This window comes from Leucopleurus acutus (assembly GCF_964270905.1).
Source record: "Leucopleurus acutus genome assembly, chromosome: 4".
NCBI classification, from domain to species: Eukaryota; Metazoa; Chordata; class Mammalia; order Artiodactyla; family Delphinidae; genus Leucopleurus; species Leucopleurus acutus.
In genome coordinates, this window is record NC_139146.1 from 61,252,415 (window position 1) to 61,276,021 (window position 23,607).

The following is a 23,607-nucleotide window of genomic DNA, read 5'->3' on the forward strand; positions in this document are numbered from 1 at the left end:
GTAATTACTAACCACAAAAGGGTTCAGTTTTTTTTTTTCGATTCCTTAAGAAATATCATTCCTTCTCCCACTAGTCAACTGATGCTTCTTCTAGCAATTTTTTTGCTAATAAAATTTATTTTAGGAGAAAACAAGGCTTTCTAGAAATGATACACCTTTTCGGGGAAGAGTAGAGAAAACCAGCACAACATAGGGACTCACCACAACAACTACTTAAACAGAAGAGATTTAATCCCTAAATAATTTAATAATTCATGAGGAACATTTCCAGTAAATATTTCAAAAGGACATTCAAAATTCAGGATGTCAGAAAATAATTCTAATTAAACATAATCCCTCCCCAAAGATTTCTCAGTACTGCAAAATGCTTAAGGACAGAAGTTTCTTTGTCAACAACTGAAATGATAAAACTGCTTTTAAAGTATAATATTCAAGGGACTCTGACCTTTTGTGCAACATTCAAAACTCAAAACAATATATCAATAGCAGTGAAGCCTAAAATGTAACAGTGACATACTTTCCCCTAACTACAATAAGCCTTGTATTCCCAAACAGAACGCTGTTATAATGGGAGCGAAGAGCGAAGGCCAAACAGCGTGGGCTGAGTAATACAAACTCAATCGCTGTTGTTTTTCTTTGCTACAAATTGAGATACAGGATAGTGCATTTTGGTGCAAAGTTAGAAACTAACATTAAGGATCTAGATGTGAAATCAGACTTCCAGTTTTAATTTGCTATGCAGAACCTTAACCCAGAATTCCACACAGCACATGGCCCATGCCCCACATTATATCTAAAGAAGAGCATTTGCAAAAGTATATTGAAAGTCCCTACAAACTGTCTCTGTATGCATGGGGGGTGGGGAGGAGCAACAGCAACCTAGCAGGTTTAGAAATGGATACGCTTGAATTTTTAAAAATATGCCACTTAGGGGAAAAAAAAACAAAAAAGAATAAATACATACCCTTGGGGACAGAGTTTGTCAAGCCATCCTGATTTAACCTTTCTTGCAGATGATCCATAAAAACAGGCATAGGGAGATATTACATTTGAGGAAATGATTGATGAATCAGCCTTTCCACTTGTTGAGCTTAGTGGATAACTGTGCCTATTAACAGGGACAAAATTCACTGCTTTTTGAGTCCTAGATCTATATGGCTTTGAATGTTTTCTTCTTAAACTGTGAAAGCATTCTTCTACTGTTGAATATTCTGATTCCGAAGCAGAGTCTATAGGAAGATTGTTTTTGTCCTCTCGAGGTATCCAAATATCTTCTACTTTGTCTTCACTTACGTTCTCCATCCTGTTATCATATACGCTGAATGAAAAAAGAATGGTTTTAATATTTCCCACAGCTCTATGTGACTTAAGCCATTGGTTACTTTTTCTATTTATAAACAACCAATCACAGAAATTTAAGGCCAGGAAAAATGGTGGAGTTCAATTAACGCATCTGATAATTTTTAAAACTTCCTGAAAAATAGAAATCTCTCATTATACTAACACATATTTGAATACTACTAGAAGTAGTGTATTTTTTCTTATGTATCATTTAATCTGACCTGTTTATTTTGGGGGTTGGGTGTGAGTGGTGAGGATGGAGACTGCCATATTCTCTGCATCACAATTTAAACGTCTTCACCAGCACCAGTAAGTGGCCAGTCACTTAATGGCCCAGATCATGAACCACTATCTCGTGGAGAGAGGTACTAGAGATCTTATTTCCACATGTTGCCCCTTCTCTGACTCTCCACTAATTGACTTCAAGGACCCTATGTTCCATCATAATGTAATAAAACAAACAGTACATCTGACTGGTGAGAACTTTAGTATTATTTTGCATCACTAATGAGAAAAAAACTGCACCACATTGCTAACTAGAAAACAAGAAAGGGCCAGGGTACATTCAGAAGGTAAAAGCTGTATAACATATAATATTTACTGGAACACATAGTTGCTAAGTATATTCCTATAGATTTAAGGAATGACAAAACAGATTGGCTCAGCCATTTATGCATAATAAAACTCATTACAAAGAAGTTTTTGCTAATCAATGAAACAGATATGCCTAGGAGTCAAATTACATCCTTCTGGACGTGGTATTGTAAAAATCATTGCCACCTTAAAGGACTTAACTTGGCCCCTTCCACATTCTGCACTGTAGTAAGTTCATATCAAATGCCTACTGAAGATTCTCAATTATTTAGTCTCATCTTAAGGAAACCCTCAATAGTGTTAGCCTTGGAGAATAAAGGTTAAAATAGACAAATGTTAGGTAATTATGCACTACATCAAGTGCTAATAAAGCTGAGAGAAAAATAAAATTTAAGTTGGTACCTTACAAACTCTATTCAATCTCATGTGTGATCCAAATAACTGGATAATTTTCAAGCTGCTTGTCAATGCTGAACTTCTAATAAAAGGATACTTTACATTTGTAAAAATTATGCACCTCACATAGTGACATTTTTGGCACTGCCCCTTTCTTCTTCATAGTAAGGTAACTTCCTATCTTTAAAGTGCAAACATGGTCACCACATATTTGCCACTTTGGGAAAGGGAGAATGGTTTCAATTAGGAAAAGACAAAAATAATGTGCTACAGACTATAGAATCGATTTACAGGCTCTAAATTCAATTACTGAAATGAGTGCTGTTGTCAAAAGAAAGGATCTGAACTTACCAATGTAAACTATTTTCTTAGAAATATAATATGAGCAAGAATTAAACATTGTATATTATATAACATTTTATTCAAAAGAATTAATCATCATCAATCATGTCCTCATACCTTGATTTGACAAAAAATGAGTTTCTTTCAGTAGTTGTTTCCCCTTTGAGTGTTTCTTCCTGGGTCCAAAATTCATTCTTTATGGATCTCTTCTATAAAAAAAAAAATACACATTTTTTTAGGGGAGCAATATTCTACAAAGATTCACAGTATCTGGGTTTAGTTTTATTAAACAAACATCAATTGTTTAGATCAATTTTCAATAAAAACAATTTAATTAGGGTGACTATATTAAATGGTAGCCTTTTGATCCCTTTTTCAATATTTTATTTAAATCATTAATAACTCATCATTTCAACTAAGAAGAACAGAAGATGCTAAGAATAAAATTTATTTACTTTTACTTTCCCACTTACTTTTTGTCTTCCAACTTCTCTTTCAGCATGACCAAGAAATAAAATACCAAAAGAGAACAAGTAGTGGAGAGGAAAGACTAAGTGATAAACTGAATAATTAAGAGTTGTAAATAGTTAGAAGTCTGTCTATATTTGGGTATAAGGCAAAGTAAAATCTAGTAGCTTTTGTCAGTTTGCCTTTCCTTTTTACAGGGGTTTGTCTTATTCTTTTTTTTTTTTTAAGTAACTTGTGGTAAATTTTGAAAACCCACTGATCTGTACTCCTAAAATCAAATTGAAATGTATTTCTGTGATATATTTTTAAACATATAAATCTGCCATGATTTTACTGAGTAGAATTTCGCTGAATGGAAATTTCTTTCTTCAATATAACACATTCTTCAAACAGCTTAAAGGAAAATGAAGAGGCATATATAGGCAGAAAAGCAAAGAATTGAATATGGAAAAAAATTAAAATGTACGGGACTAACCTTGGAATTTTCTAGTCTCTGGAAGAGAAAGGTCTCTCCATAAGGGAAAATGGAAGATGAATTCTCCTCATTCGTATCTTTTGGGGGAATTATAGGATGAGAATAGAAAGATGTGAATAATGTGAAATATTGTTTTAAAAAAGCATGTGTTTAATTATTTTATAGCAATATCACAACTTAAGCTTTATTCTCTGAGAGTCCAAAATTCTGCTCATAATTCTTACCCTCAAATCAACTCTAAGCATGATTTTCTCAATGTATACACCCCTCACTTCACAACCAAAACACATTACTCACTGTTTCTCAAAGTGTGATGTGTCACATTTGTCCTTGCTAACCTATAGGATCCATGTTAATATAAGTAAGCACATTTCCCCATACAATGGAAATTGTCATGGTGTGTTTATAATGTTAATTCCTAAATAAGAGATTAGTTTTAATGGCAGAAAATTAATCTTAATTCTATTATAATTTTAAACAAATGATCATTAAAAGTTCACTAACATAACAGCTAGATGTTATAGCATTCAAAATACCAGAATCCACTTAATATAATCCCTCTAATACCATAACTACTAATGCACCTGTAAGTAAATTCTTTCAAGAGAATTTCCACAATCCCTGAATTACATTGATCCACAAGAAAGAATTCTCAACACTTGCATTTTCTGCTGTGGCAAATTTTTTTAAAGGTCAGTAGTCAAGTGTTTGCTAACAGCATTGAGAAGAATGTTCCTGAACTTGTACACGCAGAATTTTCAAAAAGAAAGAAAAGCCTCTGTCAATGAGCAGTTGACCAGAGCAATGTCAGCCCTTTCCTGTTACCATGGCAAAATTACTTTCCATAAATCTACGCCCTGTAGTTCAGACTGTCAGAAACCACATAATTTAGTTAAATGCTTTCGACTGTGGTTAATGATAAATGAAGCCTGGGTAAAAAAATCTTTTTACATTAGCATGTGCAAATTTCCAGGAGTCTGCGTATATATTACTGTCTTTCATCCACTCACCTTTAAAAGTGTCTGGAGTACTATGAACCCTGGCAGACAGTTATTCCCACTATTCCCTATTCCACAGGTGGGCTGCTTTCTTGATCATGATTTTAACACTTGTAAGAGTATCAAATGAGTACTAACTAATTTACAGACTTTAAAAGCTGAGACTCACTTTGTTGTGTCATAGATTTTCCAGTTGAGGTGGGAACATTTCTTCTCTCACGGAAATAGCTTAAGGCAAAGGGAAAAATAGATAAAATACGTAAAAATAGATGTTACCATCTTGAGTAAAGGATTAATTGTAGGCACATATATTCTTTTTGTTAGAAAAACCAATATTCAAAAATAAGTTTGATTTTAATGAACAAATACAATGGCCAAATTCCATAAATGTGTTTTTTTAAATAGCCTTAAAGGAAGAGATTTTATTGGATTTTACAAGTGTTTGCTTCTTACATTTATAATTCACAAAAGTAAAATGAACATATTTGCCCAAGTATTTATGATTTCTTTTGTCTTTAGCTTTACAATATTGAATAAAAAATCTGTCTGGCTCTAAGAGCATAATTTGAAAATACATAAGACCTTTTCTCAAAGATCTCACAACCTTGAGAGAGAAATACTACAGGTAATTAATTAGAATACAACATAACAGCAATGCCAGAGGAAAACACTGTGGAAACAGAAGGTAATGAATACCTACTACCATATGAAAGAGTTCTATTTTTCCATTTAAATATAAGGATCAGGACAGTGTCCTTAACTTCTCTTAAATATAAATATGCCCAAGTAACTATAGGAAAGACTATATATATGTAGTTGTAGTTATCTATTTATTTATATCTATATAAAAGAACAGAAACCAATGAAATAGAATATAAACAAAATTTTAAAATAATGGTAACCAAAAGCTGGTTCTTTGAAAAGATCAATAAATTTATAACCCTCAGGGAAGGAAAATAAGAATGAGGGACAGAAGAGACAAATTACCAATATCGGGAATGAAAGAGAGGACATCACTACAAATCCTACAAACATTAAAGGGATAATTACAGACTATTAAGAAAAACTTTATGCCAATAAATTCAACAATTTACATGAAATGGAAAAATTCCTTGAGATACAAATGATCAAATAGGACACAAGAATAGAAAATCTTAATATCCCTGTATCTATTAGAAAAATTGAATTCAGTAATTAATCACCTACCCACAAAAAGCTCCAGGCCCAAATACTGCAATGGTGAGCTCCACCAAACATTTAAGGAAGGAATAATACCAATTCTATGTAAACCTTTTCAGAAAATTGGGAGGGAAGGACTACTTCCTAGTTCATTCAGTAAGGCCAGTATTACTAATACACAACCAGTCAAAAACAAAACAACAGACAAATATTAGACAAATATTCCTTATAAATTTAACATGCAAAAATCGTTAACAAAATATTAGCAAATCAAATCCAACAATACATAAAAAGGATAATATGTTATGACCAGGTGAGATTTACCACAAGAAAGCAAAGTTGGTTTAACATGGAAAAATTAATATAATTCACCAAATTAAGAAAATAAAGGAGAAAAATCACATTCTCACAGCAATAGATTCAGAAAAACCAATCGACAAAATTCAAAATCCATTCATGACAAAAACTCTCAGCAAACTAGGAATAGAAAAAAACTTCCTCAACCTAATAAAGGGCATTTATGAAAAACCAACATCATAATCAAAGATTAAAGACTGCATCATTTTCCCTAAGACTGGAAATAAGGCAAGGAGGTGGGCGCTCACTAGTTATATACACATTAGTTCATATGTTGCAGTCAGTGCAACAAGCGAAAGAAATAAAAAAAATTCAGATTGGAAAGGAAGGCCTCTTATAAGCAGAAGTCTGTATCTAATCAACAGGAAATCCTTAAAAATCTACCTAAAAGCTTCTCAAACTGCTAAGTCAGTCAGTCTAGCAAGGTACCAGGATAGGGGGAAATATTTTTAAAAATCAATAGTATTTCTAAATACTAGCAATGAACAATTGGAAAAATAGTTTGAAAATATAACTTTTACAAGAGCATAAAGAAACATGAAATACTAAGGGGTAAATTTATCAAAATATGGGCAGGATCTGCACACTGAAAACTCTAAAACATTGCTGAGAAAAATTAAAGAAGACCTAAATAAGTAGATATATCATGTTCATGGATTGGAAGACTCAATATCGTTAAGATGTGAATTCTCCACATATTGATATACAGCGTCAACATAATCCCAAACAAAATTCCAGTGATCTTTTTTATAGAAATTAACAAGGTGACGCTAAAATTTACATGCAAGTAAGAACAATTTAGAATGGTCAGAACATTTAAAAGAAAGACAAAATTGGAAGATTTATAGTATATGATTTCAATATTTAGTCTAAAACTACAGCAATCAAATTTGTGTGGTATTGGTGAAAGGGCAGACATATAAATCAATGGAATTAAACAGAAGTCCACATATACTCCCACACATCTATGGTCCAGTGATTTTTGAAAAAATATGTCATGGCAATTCAACGGGGAAAGGATAGTCTTTTCAACAAGTGTTGCTGGAATAACTGGATAGCTCAATTTAAAAAAAGAAATGAATATCAACCATTACTTCATACCATATACAAAAATAAACTTGAAATGCAGTTTAGGCCTAAATGTTACTACTAAAACTCTAAACCTTCTGGAAACCAACAGAAGAAAAATTTTGCAACCTTTAAGTATGCAAAGATTTCTTAAATAAGATACAACACCCCCCCCCCCAAAAAGTTGGACCTTTATGCTGTCACATATTTCTGATAAATGACTTGTTTCTAAAATATAAAAAGAATACTTACAATCTATTAATAGTAATGATTCAATTTAAAAATGGACAAAAATTTAAATAGACACTTTATAAGAGGATACACAAATGTGATAATAAATACGGACTCATTAGAATGGATAAACTTAAGGCTGTAAATACCAAGTGTTAGACAGCATGTTGAATAAATAAAAGGTTTAAATACTGCCAGCAGGAACGCAAAAGGGTACATCCATTTTGGAATACTGCTTGACATTTTCTGATAAAGTTAATTTAAGCTTCCAGCTATCCAATCCTAGAAACTCAAAAGAATTGAAAACATATTTCCAGGGAAATAAAGTTTTCTGGTCTTTCTTCATAGCAGTTTTACCCTCAATAATCAACAACTTAAAGCAAACTAAATGTACATCAACAGGTGAATGATAAACAAATAGTGGTATAAGGACCTAAGGGATTACTACCAAGCTTGGGGGTGGGAACTAATAAAAGGATACAAATTAATACTAAACATAATAATATGAATAACTCTCAAAATCATCATGCTCAGCGAAAGAAGCCTGGCACAAAGACGTATATCCTATATGATTCTATAAGGGAGCGTGGAAGACGGATGGACTGTAGAAGGACACTAAGAAATGCTTAGGGTTGATGGAACTGCCACTTCTTAATTGTGGTGATAATTTAATAGGTTTACACATCTTTCAAAACTCATCAAATTATATGCTTTGAATTGGTGCAGTTTATTATGCAAATATTATACCTCAAAGAGTTGTTTAAAAATGAATTTAGCAAACCTACTCTTCATAGGGTTGATACATAAAATATAAACTATATTCCCAAATATCAGCGAACAAAATGAAATATTATAAGTGATACCATATACAAAAGTATCAGAAAAATATAAAAACCCAGGATTAAATCTAACAAAAGATTTGTAAGAACTCAGTCCTGAGAAACCATTCCTGAGAAAATTAAAGAAAATCTAATTAAATGGAGGAATATATGGAAGACTGAATACTGCAAAGATGTCAACACTGCCTATGTTCATTTGTAGAATCAATGTAATCCCAATCAAAAGAGTTACAGGGGTGGGTATCTAGGTGGAATTTAACAAGTTGATCTTTAAAGCTATGGTAATGAAGACACTACATTACTGATAAAAGGACAGATATATAGATTAGTGAAGTAGAATGGGCATAAAGGCACCCAATATTCATTTAAGTTAAAACAAAGATGTCAATCTTGAGCAATGAGCAAACCATGTCTTTAATAAGAAGATGACTTGGATATCCACTTGGTATTAAAAAAAAAAGTACTCCTACCTCAAATTATACCTAGAAATCAATTAAAGGTGGATTATAGGGGCTTCCCTGGTGGCGCAGTGGTTGAGAGTCCCCCTGCCGATGCAGGGGACACGGGTTCGTGCCCCGGTCCGGGAAGATCCCACGTGCCGCGGAGCGGCTAGGCCCGTGAGCCACGGCTGCTGAGCCTGCGCGTCCGGAGCCTGTGCTCTGCAACCGGAGAGGCCACAACAGTGAGAGGCCCGCGTACCGCCAAAAAAAAAAAAAAAAAAAAGGTGGATTATAAATCCCAACATGATAGGCCAAACAATAAAGCTAGAAGAATATAAAACAGAATATCTTCTGTGTCTTAACATATGAAAAATTCTAACTCTAAAGGAAAGTAATGGTAAATCTGACTAAATTAAAGAACTTTCATTCATTAAAAGTCACCATCAAAGAATAAAAAAGCAGTATGTAGAAGAGGAAAATATATATTCGACAAATGGCTCATACTCATGGTGCATCAATAATGCTTAAAAATCATTATAAAACACAGAAAATGCAATTCAAAACAACAACCCCGCTCCCTCAAAATGGGTAAATGACTCCAAAAGGCACCACATAAAAGAAGATAGAAACATGGTCAATGACCAATAAATGCGTTAAAAGGTGCTCGATTTCATTAGTCATCAGAAAATACAAATTAAAATCACAATGAAATATAACTACCCGCCCACCTGTATGGCTAAAATTTTTTAAATAACGAAATTCTGTTGAGGCTATGAGACAAAAAAAATGCACTAGTTAACACTGCTAGTGTTAACATAAGTGAGCATAACTACTCAATGATGAGAACCACTTTGCATTACCCACCAAAGTGCAAGATAAGCATATACTATGACAGCAACGCTACTCCTAAGTATATATTCAACAGACATACATGTAGATGAAAAGAAAAACCACCCAAATGTATGTAAACATAAAAAAGTTAAAGAAGCTGTGGGAGAATCACACAAAAGAATAACATTCAACAGACAAAACAACAAACTGACATGCAGCCACATGGATGCATCTCATAAACATCAGGTTGAATAAAAGATATCGGACACAAAACGTTACTTGCTGTATGATTCAATTTATATGAAATTCTAGAATAGGCAAAAGTAATTCAGTGAGATCAGTGGTTCCCCAATGTAGGTGATAGGATAATTTACTGCCAATGTGCAAAGGCGATTTTTGAGGGATGATAGAAATGTTCTATATCTTGATTGTGGTCACATGGGTGTATATATTTGTCAAAACTCATCAACCTGTCTATTTAATATCAGTCTTTTTTCTTACATGTAAGTTAGATATAAATAAAGCTGGTTTACACATGTGTGTACACATATATCATTTACATGTAAAATACTAGATGATGTGGAGAATGTGAACTATAACAGTAGAATGGATATCATGATATATCCATATGGGGAAATATTATACAGCAGTGAAAATGAACAGTCTACAAACATAGGTACCAACATAGATTAAGTCTCAAAGTTAAGCAAAATGAACTTAACTAAAAGATTTACTACATGGCTGCATTTTTAAAACCATAAGACAGTCAAAACTACAGTATAGAGAAGGGATTCAAGATGGCGGAAGAGTAAGACGTGGAGATCACCTTCCTCCCCACAGATACATCAGAAATACATCTACACGTGGAACAACCCCTACAGAGCATCTCCCGAACACCAGGAGAAGACCTAAAACCTCCCAAAAGGCAAGAAACTCCCCACGTACCTGGGTAGGGCAAAAGAAAAAAGAAAAAACAGAGACAAAAGAATAGGGATGGGACCTGCACCAGTGGGAGGGAGCTGTGAAGGAGGAAAGGTTTCCACACACTAGGAAGACCCTTCGTGGGTGGAGACTGCGAGTGGCGGAGGGGGGAGCTTCAGAGCCATGGAGGAGAGCGCAGCAACAGGGGTGTGGAGGGCAAAGCGGGGAGATTCCCGCACAGAGGATCGGCACTGACCAGCACTCACCAGCACGAGAGGCTTCTCTGCTCACCCCCCGGGGTGGGTGGGGGCGGAGAGCTGAGGCTCGGGCTTCGGTTGGATAAGGACTGGGGTTGGCTGCATGAACAGAGCCTAAAGAGGGCTAGTCTGCCACAGCTAGCCGGGAGGGAGTCTGGGAAAAGGTCTGAAGCTGCCGAAGAGGCAAGACACTTTTTCTTGCCACTTTGTTTAGGGGTGCGCAAGGAGAGGGGATTAAGAGTGCTGCTTAAAGGAGCTCCAGAGATGGGCGCGAGCCGTGGCTATCAGCGCGGACCCCAGAGACGGGCATGAGACGCTAAGGCTGCTGCTGCAGCCACCAAGAAGCCTGTGTGCAAGCACAGGTCGCTCTCCACATCTCCCCTCCTGGGAGCTGTGCAGCCCGCCACGGCCAGGGTCCCGTGATCCAGGGACAACTTCCCCAGGAGAACACACGGTGTGCCTCAGGCTGCTGCAACGTCACGCTGGCCTCTGCCGCCACAGGCTTGCCCCAGCATTCCGTACCCCTGCCTCCCCACGGCCTGAGTGAGCCAGAGCCCCCGAATAGCTGCTCCTTTAACCCCGTCCTGTCTGAGTGAAGAACAGATGCCCTCAGGTGACCTACCTGCAGAGGCGGGGCCAAATCCAAAGCTGAACCCCAGGAGCTGTGAGAACAAAGAAGGGAAAGGGAAATCTCTCCCAGCAGCCTCAGAAGCAGCAGAGTAAATCTCCACAATCAACTTGATGTACCCTGCATCTGTGGAATACCTAGATAGACAACGAATCATCCCAAATCAAGGAGGTGGAACTTTGGGAGCAACAATATATTTTTTTTCCCTTTTTATCTTTTTCTGAGTGTGTATGCTTCTGTATGTGATTTTGTCTGTATAGCTTTGCTTTTATTAGTTGTCCTAGGGTTCTTTCTGTCCGTTTTTTTTCTTTTTTTTAGTATAGATTTTAGTGCTTCTTATCATTGGTGGATTTGTTTTTAGGTTTGGTTGCTCTATTCTTTCCTTCTTTCTTTCTTTATTACTTTAAAATTTTTTTAATAATTATTTTTTATTTTAATACCGTTATTTTATTTCATTAAATTGCATTTCATTTCATTTTATCTTTTCCTTTCTTTCTTTCTTTCTTTTTTCCCCCCTATTGTGCAGAGCCATGTGGATAACAGGCTGTTGGTGCTTCAGCCAGGCAGCAGGGTTATGCCTCTGAGGTGGGAGAGCCAATTTCAGGACATTGGTCCACCAGAGACCTCCCAGCTCCATGTAATATCAAATGGCAAAAATCTCCCAGAGAACTCCATCTCAACGCCACGACCCAGCTCCACTCAATGACCAGCAAGCTACAGTGCTGGACACCCTATGCCAAACAACTAGCAAGACAGGAACAAAACCCCACCCATTAGCAGAGAGGCTGCCAAAAATCATAATAAGGTCACAGACACCCCAAAACACACTACCAGATGTGGACCTACCCAACAGAAAGAAAAGATCCAGCCTCATCCACAAGAACACAGGCACTAGTCCCCTCCAGCAGGAAGCCTACACAAACCACTGAACCAGCCTTAGCCACTTGGGGCAGACACCAAAAGCAATGGGAACTACGAACCGGCAGCCTGCGAAAAGGAGACCTCAAATACAGTAAGTTAAGCACAATGAGAAGACACAGAAACACACAGCACATGAAGAAGCAAGATAAAAACCCACCAGACCTAACAAATGAAGAGGGAATAGGCAGTCTACCTGAAAAAGAATTCGGAATAATGATAGAAAAGATGATCCACAATCTTGGAAATAGAATGGAGAAAATACAAGAAATGATTAACACCGACCTAGATGAACTAAACAGCAAACAAACAATGATGAACAACACAATAAATGAATTAAAAATTCTCTACAAAGGATCAGTAGCAGATTAACTGAGGCAGAAGAACGGATAAGTGACCTGGAAAATAAAATAGTGGAAATAAGTACTGTAGAGCAGAATAAAGAAAATAGAATGAAAAGAATTGAGGACAGTCTCAGAGACTTCTGGGACAACATTAAATGCACCAACATTCAAAATATAGAGGTCCCAGAAGAAGAAGAGAAAAAGAAAGGGACTGAGAAAATATTTGAAGAGATTATAGTTGAAAACTTCCCTAATATGGGAAAGGAAATAGTCAAGTCCAGGAAGCACAGAGAGTCCCATACAGGATAAATTCAATGAGAAATACACCAAGACACATATTGATCAAACTATCAAAAATTAAATACAAAGAAAAAATATTAAAAGCAGCAAGGGGAAACCAACAAATAACACATAAGGGAATCCCCATAAGGTTAACAGCTGATCTTTCAGCAAAAACTCTGCAAGACAGAAGGGAGTGGCAGGATATATTTAACGTGATGAAAGGGAAAAATCTACAACCAAGATTACTCTACCCAGCAAGGATCTCATTCAGATTTGACGGAGAAATTAAAACCTTTACAGACAAGCAAAGCTAAGACAATTCAGCATCACCAACTAGCTTTACAACAAATGCTAAAGGAACTTCTCTAGGGAGGAAACACAAGAGAAGGAAAAGACCTAAAATAACAAACCCAAAACAATTACGAAAATGGTAATAGGAACATACATATCGATAATTACCTTAAATGTAAATGGATTAAATGCTCCAACCAAAAGACATAGACTGGTTGAATGGAGACAAAAACAAGACCCATATATATGCTGTCAACAAGAAACCCACTTCAGACCGAGGGACACATACAGACTGAAAGTGAGGGTATGGAAAAAGATATTCCATGAAAATGGAAACAAAGCTGGAGTAGCACTTCTCACATCAGACAAAACAGACTGTAAAACAAAGACTTTTACAAGAGACAAAGAAGGACACTATAATGATCAAGCGATCAATCCAAGAAGAAGATATAACAATTATAAATATATTTGCACCCAACGGAGGAGCACCTCAATATATAAGGCAACTGCTAACAGCTATAAAAGAGGAAATCGACAGTAACACAATCATAGTAGGGGACTTTAACACCCCACTTTCACCAATGGACAGATCATCCAAAATGAAAATAAAAAAGGAAACACAACCTTTAAATGATACATTAAACAAGATGGACTTAATTGCTATTTACAAGACATTCCATCCAAAAACAACAGAATACATATTCTTCTCAAATGCTCACGGAACATTCTCCAGGATAGATCATATGTTGGGTCACAAATCAAGCCTTGGTAAATTTAAGAAAATTGAAATTGTTTCAAGTATCTTTTCCAACCACAACGTTATGAGACTAGATATCAATTACAGGAAAAAAATCTGTATAAAATACAAACACATGGAGGCTAAACAATACACTACTTAATAACCAAGAGATCACCGAAGAAATCAAAGAGAAAATCAAAAAATACCTAGAAACAAATGACAATGAAAACACGACGACCCAAAACATAAGGGATGCAGCAAAAGCAGTTCTAAGAGGGAAATTTATAGCAATACAATCCTACCTTAAGAAACAAGAAACGTCTCAAATAAACAGCCCAAACTTACAACTAACACAATTAGAGAAAGAAGAACAAAAAAACCCCGAAGTTAGCAGAAGGAAAGTAATCATAAAGATCAGTTCAGAAATAAAAGGAAAAGAAATGAAGGAAACAATAGCAAAGATCAATAAAACTAAAAGGTGGTTCTTTGAGAAGATAAATAAAACTGATAAACCATTAGCCAGACTCATCAAGAAAAAAAGGAAGCCTCCAATCAACAGAATTAGAAATGAAAAAGGAGAAGTAACAACTGATACTGCAGAAATACAAAGGATCATGAGAGATTACTACAAGCAACTATATGCCAATAAAGTGGACAAACTTAAAGAAATGGACAAATCTTAGAAACGCAAAACCTTCCGAGACTGAACCAGGAAGAAATAGAAAATAGGAACAGACCAATCACAAGCACTGAAATTGAAACTGTGATTAAAAATCTTCCAATAGGGCTTCCCTGGTGGCGCAGTGGTTGAGAGTCCCCCTGCCGATGCAAGGGACACGGGTTCGTGACCTGGTCTGGGAGGATCCCACATGCCGCGGAGCGGCTGGGCCCGTGAGCCATGGCCACTGAGCCTGCATGTCCGGAGCCTGTGCTCTGCAATGGGAGAGGCCACAACAGTGAGAGGCCCACGTACTGCCAAAAAAAAAAAAAAAAAAAAAAAATCTTCCAATAAACAAAAGCCCAAGACCAGATGGCTTCAGAGGTGAATTCTATTAAACATTTAGAGAAGAGTTAACACCTATCCTTCTCAAATTCTTCCAAAAGATAGCAGAGGGAAGAACACTCCCAAACTCATTCTACGAGGCCACCATCACCCTGATACAAAAACCAGACAAAGATGTCACAAAAAAAGAAAACTACAGGCCAATATCACTGATGAACATAGATGCAAAAATCCTAAAGCATTCACAGATTCAATCCCTATCAAACTACCACTGGCATTTTTCACAGAACTAGAACAAAAAAAATTCACACTCTGTATGGAAACACAAAAGACCCCAAACAGTCAAAGCAGTCTTGAGAAAGAGAAACGGAGCTGGAGGAATCAAGCTACCTGACCTCAGACTATACTACAAAACTACAGTAATCAAGACACTATGGTACTGGCACAAAAACAGAAATATATATCAATGGAACAGGATAGAAAGCCCAGAGATAAACCCACGCAAATATGGTCACCTTATCTTTGATAAAGGAGGCAAGAATATACAATGGAGAAAAGACAGCCTCTTCAATAAGTGGTGCTGGGAAAACTGGACAGTTACATGTAAAAGAATGAAATTAGAACACTTCCTAACACCATACACAAAAATAAACTCAAAATGGATTAAAGACCTAAACGTAAGCCCAGACACTATCAAACTCTTAGAGGAAAACATAGGCAGAACACCCTATGACATAAATCACAGCAAGATCCTTTTTGACCCACCTCCTAGAGAAATGGAAATAAAAACAAAAATAAACAAATGGGACCTAATGAAACTGAAAAGCTTTTGCACAGCAAAGGAAACCATAAAGAAGACCAAAAGACAGCCCTCAGAATGGGAGAAAATATTTGCAAATGAAGCAACTGACAAAGGATTAATCTCCAGAATTTACAAGCAGCTGATGCAGCTCAATAAAAAAACAAACAACCCAATCCAAAAATAGGCAGAAGACCTAAATAGACATTTCTCCAAAGAAGATATACAGATTGCCAAGAAACACATGAAAGAATGCTCAACATCACTAATCATTAGAGAAATGCAAATCAAAACTACAATGAGATATCATCTCACATTGGTCAGAATGGCCATCATCAAAAAATCTACAAACAATAAATGCTGAAGAGGGTGTGGAGAAAAGGGAAGCCTCTTGCACTGTCGGTGGGAATGTAAATTGATACGGCCACTATGGAGAACAGTATGGAGGTTCCTTAAAAAACTAAAAATAGAACTGCCATATGACCCAGCAATCCCACTACTGGGCATATACCCTGAGAAAACCATAATTTAAAAGAGTCATGTACCACAATCTTCATTGCAGCTCTATTTACAATAGCCAAGACATGGAAGCAACCTAAGTGTCCATTGACAGATGAATGGATAAAGAAGATGTGGCACATATATACAATGGAATATTACTCAGCCATAAAAAGAAACGAAATTGAGTTATTTGTAGTGAGGTGGATGGATCTAGAGTCTGTCATACAGAGTGAGGTAAGTCAGAAGGAGAAAAACAAATACCGAGATCAGCTCAGTGAGCACCTAGAGGGGTGGGATAGGGAGGGTGGGAGGGAGGGAGATGCAAGAGGGAAGAGATATGGGAACATATGTATATGTATAGCTGATTCACTTTGTTATAAAGCAGAAATTAACACACCATTGTAAAGCAATTATACTCCAATAAAGATGCTAAAAAAAATAATGACAGTATATTGTTTGGGACATACTTAAGATGTAAAACTTTTTCAAAATGAGAGTAATCATCATTATTTAAAGTCAGGATAGAAGTTGTCTTTGGCTGGGGAGGGCACACAAGTTTACCAAAGGGTTGCAAAATAAGTCACCCTTTATTTGTGCATTATCTCCAGATTCTTGACACTGTTATATGGCTATAATCATTTCCTCAAATTTGTATGTCACTGACACAAATACATATTAATAATCTGAACTGCTAAGTAGAGCAGCACTCAAATTTTCTACATCTTTGGTAACTTGTGCTAATAATATATATTGCTAATTCTTATTAAGCATTTACTATATGTCAGACACAGGTCTCAAAATTTTATAAATACACACACACTCATAATGTGTGTGTGTGTGTGTAGTCACAAACACCCGAAGAAGTAAGAACTATCATTTATCTGCATTTTTTTAAGAAGAAGATTGTCACACAAAGCAGTTAACTTACTTTTCCACAGTCACACAGCTCATAAGTAACTAACCTGGGATTCAAACTCAGGCAGTCTAGCTCCATAAGCCCTTTTCTAAGTCACCATGCTTAATAAAAAACTCAACATTAAATTACTAAAAAAAAAATGTAAATTAAAAAAAAAAGATTTTTGAATTATTTTAAGTACATCCATTAGTGGTATTTTTAAAGCATATTTTGTTGGTTTTACTTTTAGTCTGATAAATGTAAAGAAAAAAGTTTGCGATGATTTTTATTGATAGCTCTATTCAATATCCACCTGCAAGCAATTACCAAATCTATCAACCAAGCTCATTTGATCTACTGTAGATGAAAATTAGGTCAATACAGGAAACAAGCTGTTTTGAAAACTGGTGATTAGCAATTTATATTCTCATTTATCTATGAATAAATTATCACAAGCTATTTTATATTCTAATATCTATTATGCCCAAAGCATTTTGTTAGGGGTTTATATATCTACATCTCATATTTCATCCTCCTAATAGCCCACTGAGGTAGGACCTAGTGTCCTAATCCTACCAATAAGGAAAGGAAGTTCTCCCAGCCCAAGGCGCACAGCTAATAGGAGACAAAACCAACATTCGAGGTCAATTCCATCTCGAGTGCAAAAGCCCACGTTCTTTCCTTTCTCCCTCTTTCTGCCCTATTATTTCCCCATCAGTTATCCTAAAAACTGCGATTGCTTTTAAATTTGAAATATAAAGCATGGTTGATTAGCAAAAATTTAAAACCCATTTAGAAAAGCAGTAGCTATTATCATTTTTTGTTATTATGCTTTGGTGATCTTGGTCAAGTTACCCAACAGCCCTGAGCCTATTTTTCCTCATTTATTGAAGGGGAATAAAAAAAGAGTCTGCTGCCTATGAATATTATGAGGATTAATGAGATGATGTTTTTAAAGAGCATAAGGTGTGTGCCTTACACAATGTAAACACTCAGGTAGAATGAGCCAACTGTTATATTTTTTATTAGTGAAAAGAACGTTTGGTCTTCCTGGTACACTGAATATGCACAAAAGTTTCTTAAAGTCCTTAAAAGTATGAGAACTCTTCATTTGTAACAGTGAAAAAAAATAGTCAATGACCTAGTAGGGGAATAAACTGTGTTTTCCATCATTTAATAAAATACTATACAGCAATTATTGCTAAAATACGTGCATGGATGTGAACAAATCTCAAAAATAATATTAAAGGAAACACCAAGTTGCAAAAAAATAACTCTGATTATCAAAGTGAATCTTCAACATGCCTACAGATGTTATGTGTTCACATATTTTTTATCACTAAAATTGCCAAGAATAGCAGAGGCATAAAGTTTAATTAACGTTAAAGATCTCTCTTTATGATCTACACTTACCTATTACTTAAGCAAGGCAGCCGTGCTTATCATTACACAGAATGTTTGTTTTAAAAAAAATGCAATTCTTACAATTCATAACAGACAAACTACAGGTCACTGTAGGATTGAATTCAAAAGAAAAACACCACAATCATTAGGCGGCAGTTGAAACTGCCTTGAGGTTACATAATGTCTAACTAAAACACACAAATCTGAATTTGGAAAACACAAGAGTGCATTAATTACAGCACAGACTACGAATATGAAATGTATAATGCACAGATAATTCTCAATCTACAAAGTTACAAAAAATGTCCTTAGGATAAGAATAAATAATTACAGAAGGATTACAGCACAAAAGTCTACATCATTATTGTGAAACTTTTTTCATCACCTAGCAGAAGCTTCAGTTCAAAATATATTTTTTCAAACAAAGAAGGGCTTTTCAAATTATGAATAAAGGGTACAAATGTTAATGTCTTTTCACTTGTAAAAAGGATCACACAGATACCTTTATCCTCTAACAATAAATCAAACGGTTAACTATTAATTTTGATTCATTATTTAGATATTCAAGTCAAAATTTGCAAATATTGAAATAATCAACCCATTTTATAAAAAGTCATTTTAAAGGAAAAAGTCTGAATTTTAGAATGCTAAGCATTTTTCTGCTATAACATGAAATGTAAAGTTTTCCTTGAACATGGAAAGGATAGGATGAGTTTCTGTATTTTTCTAATTCAATGTAGCAAACAATTGCTTACCATTTTTCTGTACGTTTTTGGTTCATATGTATTTCAACATTAAAGTCTAAAATAGTTGCACCCATTTTTAATATCTATGTATTAATACATCTAGAGAAAAATATCTAAGATTTTTACTTTTAATAAAAAGTTCACAGGAGGCTGGAGACTTCAGGTTTAGAATTCAAATTTTTGAAAAGCCCTCAAACAGTCACTATAGCACCTCAGTCTTATAACAAGTTATAACAGATACTCCAGTCACAGTGCAGCCTTGCATACCACACTCCTCCCCTTTACCGCTGTTTCCTTATTTTTCCTTCCCCCCAAACATTCAAAGGCATGACACCTAAAAGACAGGGCTTTGACTGTGCCAAGGATAAAACAGTTACATGAAAGATGGATGAAAATCATTAAACTGGGGAGGAAGATAAGACAGGTTATCTCTTCAGTTGCTAAAGATACTTGTTCCTTCCTGCTTTGAGCACTAAGGAGGATCCTCCTGGAAGGATCACAAGACACACCTATGACTCCCAGGGAAGGGCAGCTGGTGAGACTTGCTTTCTGCTTGGAGACCTCTGTGGGAGACCTCCAGATGAGCTGATAAGGAAGAAGCTGGCTCTTCAAGCCTAGATCTGACCTGGGCCTCAAAAGATAGGACTTAAAAAAAGAGATCCTGAGGTCCAGTGTCCAGCATAGCCCCACCCAGCCCAGCCTTCCCAAAAGGAGCAGACAGGAGTTCAGGGAAGAAGCCCAAGGCAAGGGCAAACATAACCCATTTGACTGGCAAGTTAATTGCATCAGATAAATTGGCAGGGGGTGGTGGGGTGAGGGTACATGTCCAGGGAGATAGAAACAAAGCACCTCACACATCAGGAATACACATCCAGCATCATGTTCCTGTCAACACTTATATGAAATCTTTAAGGAGTAAAGAAATTATGTCCAAATCACTGACCACAAAGAAATATATTTATATGGTACAGCAAGAAATGTACTAAATATCGTTTAGATGTTATTTGATTAGAGAGGATCTCAGATTATATAAGCCACGGTTTCATTTTATAAAAGTCACAACACTGTAATTAGTTTGCAATTACTGTTTGCAGTTCAGGCAAGGACCACAAAGAAAAACAGTGAAGTCTGAAAATAATTTAATTTACTTTCTCATTTTATAATTTGATCACCAGAAATACCTAGTTACCATCTACTGCCATAATCAAAGAAGAAAAGAGAGGTGACAATGGGTTCTCTGGCAGTGCTATGATGAGGCTCCCGCTAAGCTCTTTACTACTAATTTCAACATTATTTTAATTCTCATTTTCAAAGACTCAGTCACAATGTGAATAACAAGTCTTTCACATGGTGCAAAGCTTACACTTAGAAGTAAATGAACATCAAAAGATTCTCAAAAATTTATGAAAAATAGCACAACTTATTTAAAACTTGAGCCAAATGTTTCTTATCTGAAGTTATCCTTATGGCTCGCAAAAGGATTCTGTTCCTGCAAAGACATAGCAGACCCTTCTCATTTACTTTCTTTTAATTGTTTAAAATTAGCAAAATATGCTAAAGCTATGGTGTCATACAAAAATTGGTGATCTTCTACTTTCCTAAGAAATACTCCATTTCTTATATATGCAATCAACACTTTTAAGAATATTTACTAAATGAGTGGTTAAGAAAGTGTGTTATAGAGTCAGATGTACTGGAGTGAAATCTCAGTTCACTACCCATGTGATCCTAGAAAAATTAACCTAAGGCTCAGTTACCTCATAAGAAAATGGAGGAATAATACCTATTTCAGAGGGCCAATGTGAGAATTAGATAACCCATGGAAAATTATAAGCCAAACCAGCTTCTAGGTGTTTAATAAATGATACTGCCAATTGATTTCCCAGTAAATACTCAATATTGCCATTGGCACCGGGGATGCCATGATAAAGACAAATTAATTAGGGCCTCTGCCCTCAAAAAGTTTACACTCTAATGGGAGGTACTTAACATGGTCTTGTAAATTGCCGTTTTCTCTTGCATGTACTAAATTTCCATATTTTTCTCTTGTAAATACAACCAAGATCCAGCACCAGGGACAGACTGGATACACAGGGAGACAAAGGGGGAATGAGAACCTTGCAGAAATGCCAGCCTAGAGCCTGTTTACAGGAATCTGTAATTGCACTTAGTGCCACAGCGGTAAGGATTGAACTTAAACAACCTCATGACTCCCAACAGAGACAAGTGTTAGCTTTTAGTGAATTAAAAAAAAAAAAAAATCCCACCACAACCCTGAAGAAAACCACATCTTAGGTGTAACTTTGAGAAATGGTTGAAAGCTCTCCCTGCTATAAGTCAGCTCCTCTTAGACTCCACAGTTACCTCAGGGTACCAATGACCCAACAGGCCGGTAGGCCCCCTCTTCAGCGTTCTTGGTCTCCAGCTGAAGTGGTCTCATATTGTACTGCTACTACTTTTTACATGTCTTCTACACTACACTCAAGCCCCTTTTTTTCTCTCTACCTCCTCCGCATCTAGTGCTGTGACCAGTACCAAGCAAGTGCTCGCTAGATGCGTGGTGAATGATTAATTCGTGCCAATCGTATCAGGTAGTAGAGATACAGTCATTAGGAACATGGCCCCTGCCAAAAAACGCATAACCTAGTGGGGAGATAGAGTCAGCAATTCAAATATAAAGTGCACTCATGGAAGAATATAATACCAGGCATGGAGGAAGGTACAGGAGAGAATGTCCAGGCAGAATTAGGGGAAATGAAGTCCCCCAATTAAATAGGAGAAAGCTGAAGAGTCCCAGGAAGTTTTAAGTTGGAAACCGACTCTGGGCAGTGGTGTACAAGAGAGATGGTATGACAAAAAATTTCAGAAGAAGGAAAAGGTTGGTTGAATGGGTCAAATTTAGAAATGAACACTGAAAATAAAATTGTTAAAAAATAACTAAATTCCCCCAAATCGAATACACACAACTTATCATAAAAATTCTTACCTCCCTGAAATTCCTTTTGCTGACCCTGGAATCTCTGGTACAGGCCGATGTCTTAGCAGAAAAGATCGAGATGGTCTTGAAACCAACTTGCTACGACTTCTCATAGGTGTTAGGACTGGCGATGACGGAACATACAAATCATTTACAACCATTTCTCCTTGAAATTGAAAGAATGGGGATGGTGGTGAGCTTTCTAATAAACCATTAGTTCCATTTCCAGAATTTGCTTCTGATACTGAACAGTCAGGGGAAGAAAGGAATTCAGGGTCTGCACTAGGAAGCTTGCTCACATTTTCTGAGATCAAATCAACTTTTGTTTGTTCTTCTTCGGTTGTACAGTCGATAGTCTTTTGTGCAGTCAAAGATTCTACGTCAGTAATTTCACTACCCAATAAAGAATCTTGAAAAGAATCTGAATTCAGGTGTGGTTCTTCTTCCGGAATGGGAAAGTTGTATGTAGGAAGAGTCTGCTTATCATCTGATTTAAAAGACTGGCTATTTTCCACACTAACTTCATTTTGATCAAGACTTTTTGTAACAGTCTCCAACTGCGTTGGGCCGGGTGTCTGAACACTGTGTGAATCTGAAAGTTCTAGGCAGGTATTCTGAGCAGAAGATGGAGCGTGGTGATCCTCTGAAGTCTCATGATTCTTCTTTGTTTTATGGACATTTGCATATATTGAGATATCTTGCATTTTTGACAGGATTATCTGTAACTGTTTAAGTATCCTCCTCCGGTGTCCTGTAGGTGATATTCCAACTTTGAGGAGCACGCTGTCATTTATTTCTGCACAGTCCCTTACATTATTAAAACCAAATTCGCGGAAGCGTAAGAGGTACTGCTCCAAATTAATGCTCATTAGGAAATCTTTGATATCAACATTCACTCCACTGACTGAGGACATAATGGTGGCTTCATTACTAGGCAATATGATAGAAGCAGTACAATGCAATACACACACAAGAGGGTGCACTTCTGTATTGGATTTTCCTCTATCACTTATCTCAAAATGTTATTTTCTGCACAGTGAATGCTTTATGTACTTAAGCCTAGAAAAAAAGAAAAGCAATATATCAGGACATTTTTGGTATTAAAACTAGTTTCACATTATAAACGTTCTCTGAAGAAAAGCAATAGAAATGAGGATCATTACTTGTGATCGCTGAGAGTTTGGAATCTTTGTGCATTACTTTGTATGCCCTAGAAAGTCAATTCCTAGGTAGAGTGTGAAGGGACAGGACAGAAATGCTATGGTAGTATCAAATGACGATTTTCAAAAAGGTAAAAAAAAAGATTCTCAAATATAAAATGAACATGTATCCAAAAAAATTCA

General features: G+C 36.1%; 1 protein-coding gene across 1 annotated transcript in view; it reads right to left on the reverse strand.

Annotated features, from left to right (window-relative positions):
- ARAP2 (ArfGAP with RhoGAP domain, ankyrin repeat and PH domain 2) overlaps window positions 1-23,178 on the reverse strand; it is a gene marked incomplete at both ends in the record, with an annotated part of 189,236 nt that extends 166,058 nt beyond the window's left edge. The window contains 5 exons of the mRNA XM_082838650.1: window positions 965-1,318; window positions 2,791-2,882; window positions 3,617-3,693; window positions 4,784-4,842; window positions 22,274-23,178. Coding sequence (XP_082694776.1) covers window positions 965-1,318; window positions 2,791-2,882; window positions 3,617-3,693; window positions 4,784-4,842; window positions 22,274-23,178 — 1,487 coding nt within the window. The remainder of the gene's footprint in view (window positions 1-964; window positions 1,319-2,790; window positions 2,883-3,616; window positions 3,694-4,783; window positions 4,843-22,273) is intronic.
- Window positions 23,179-23,607: the final 429 nt, after the last annotated feature.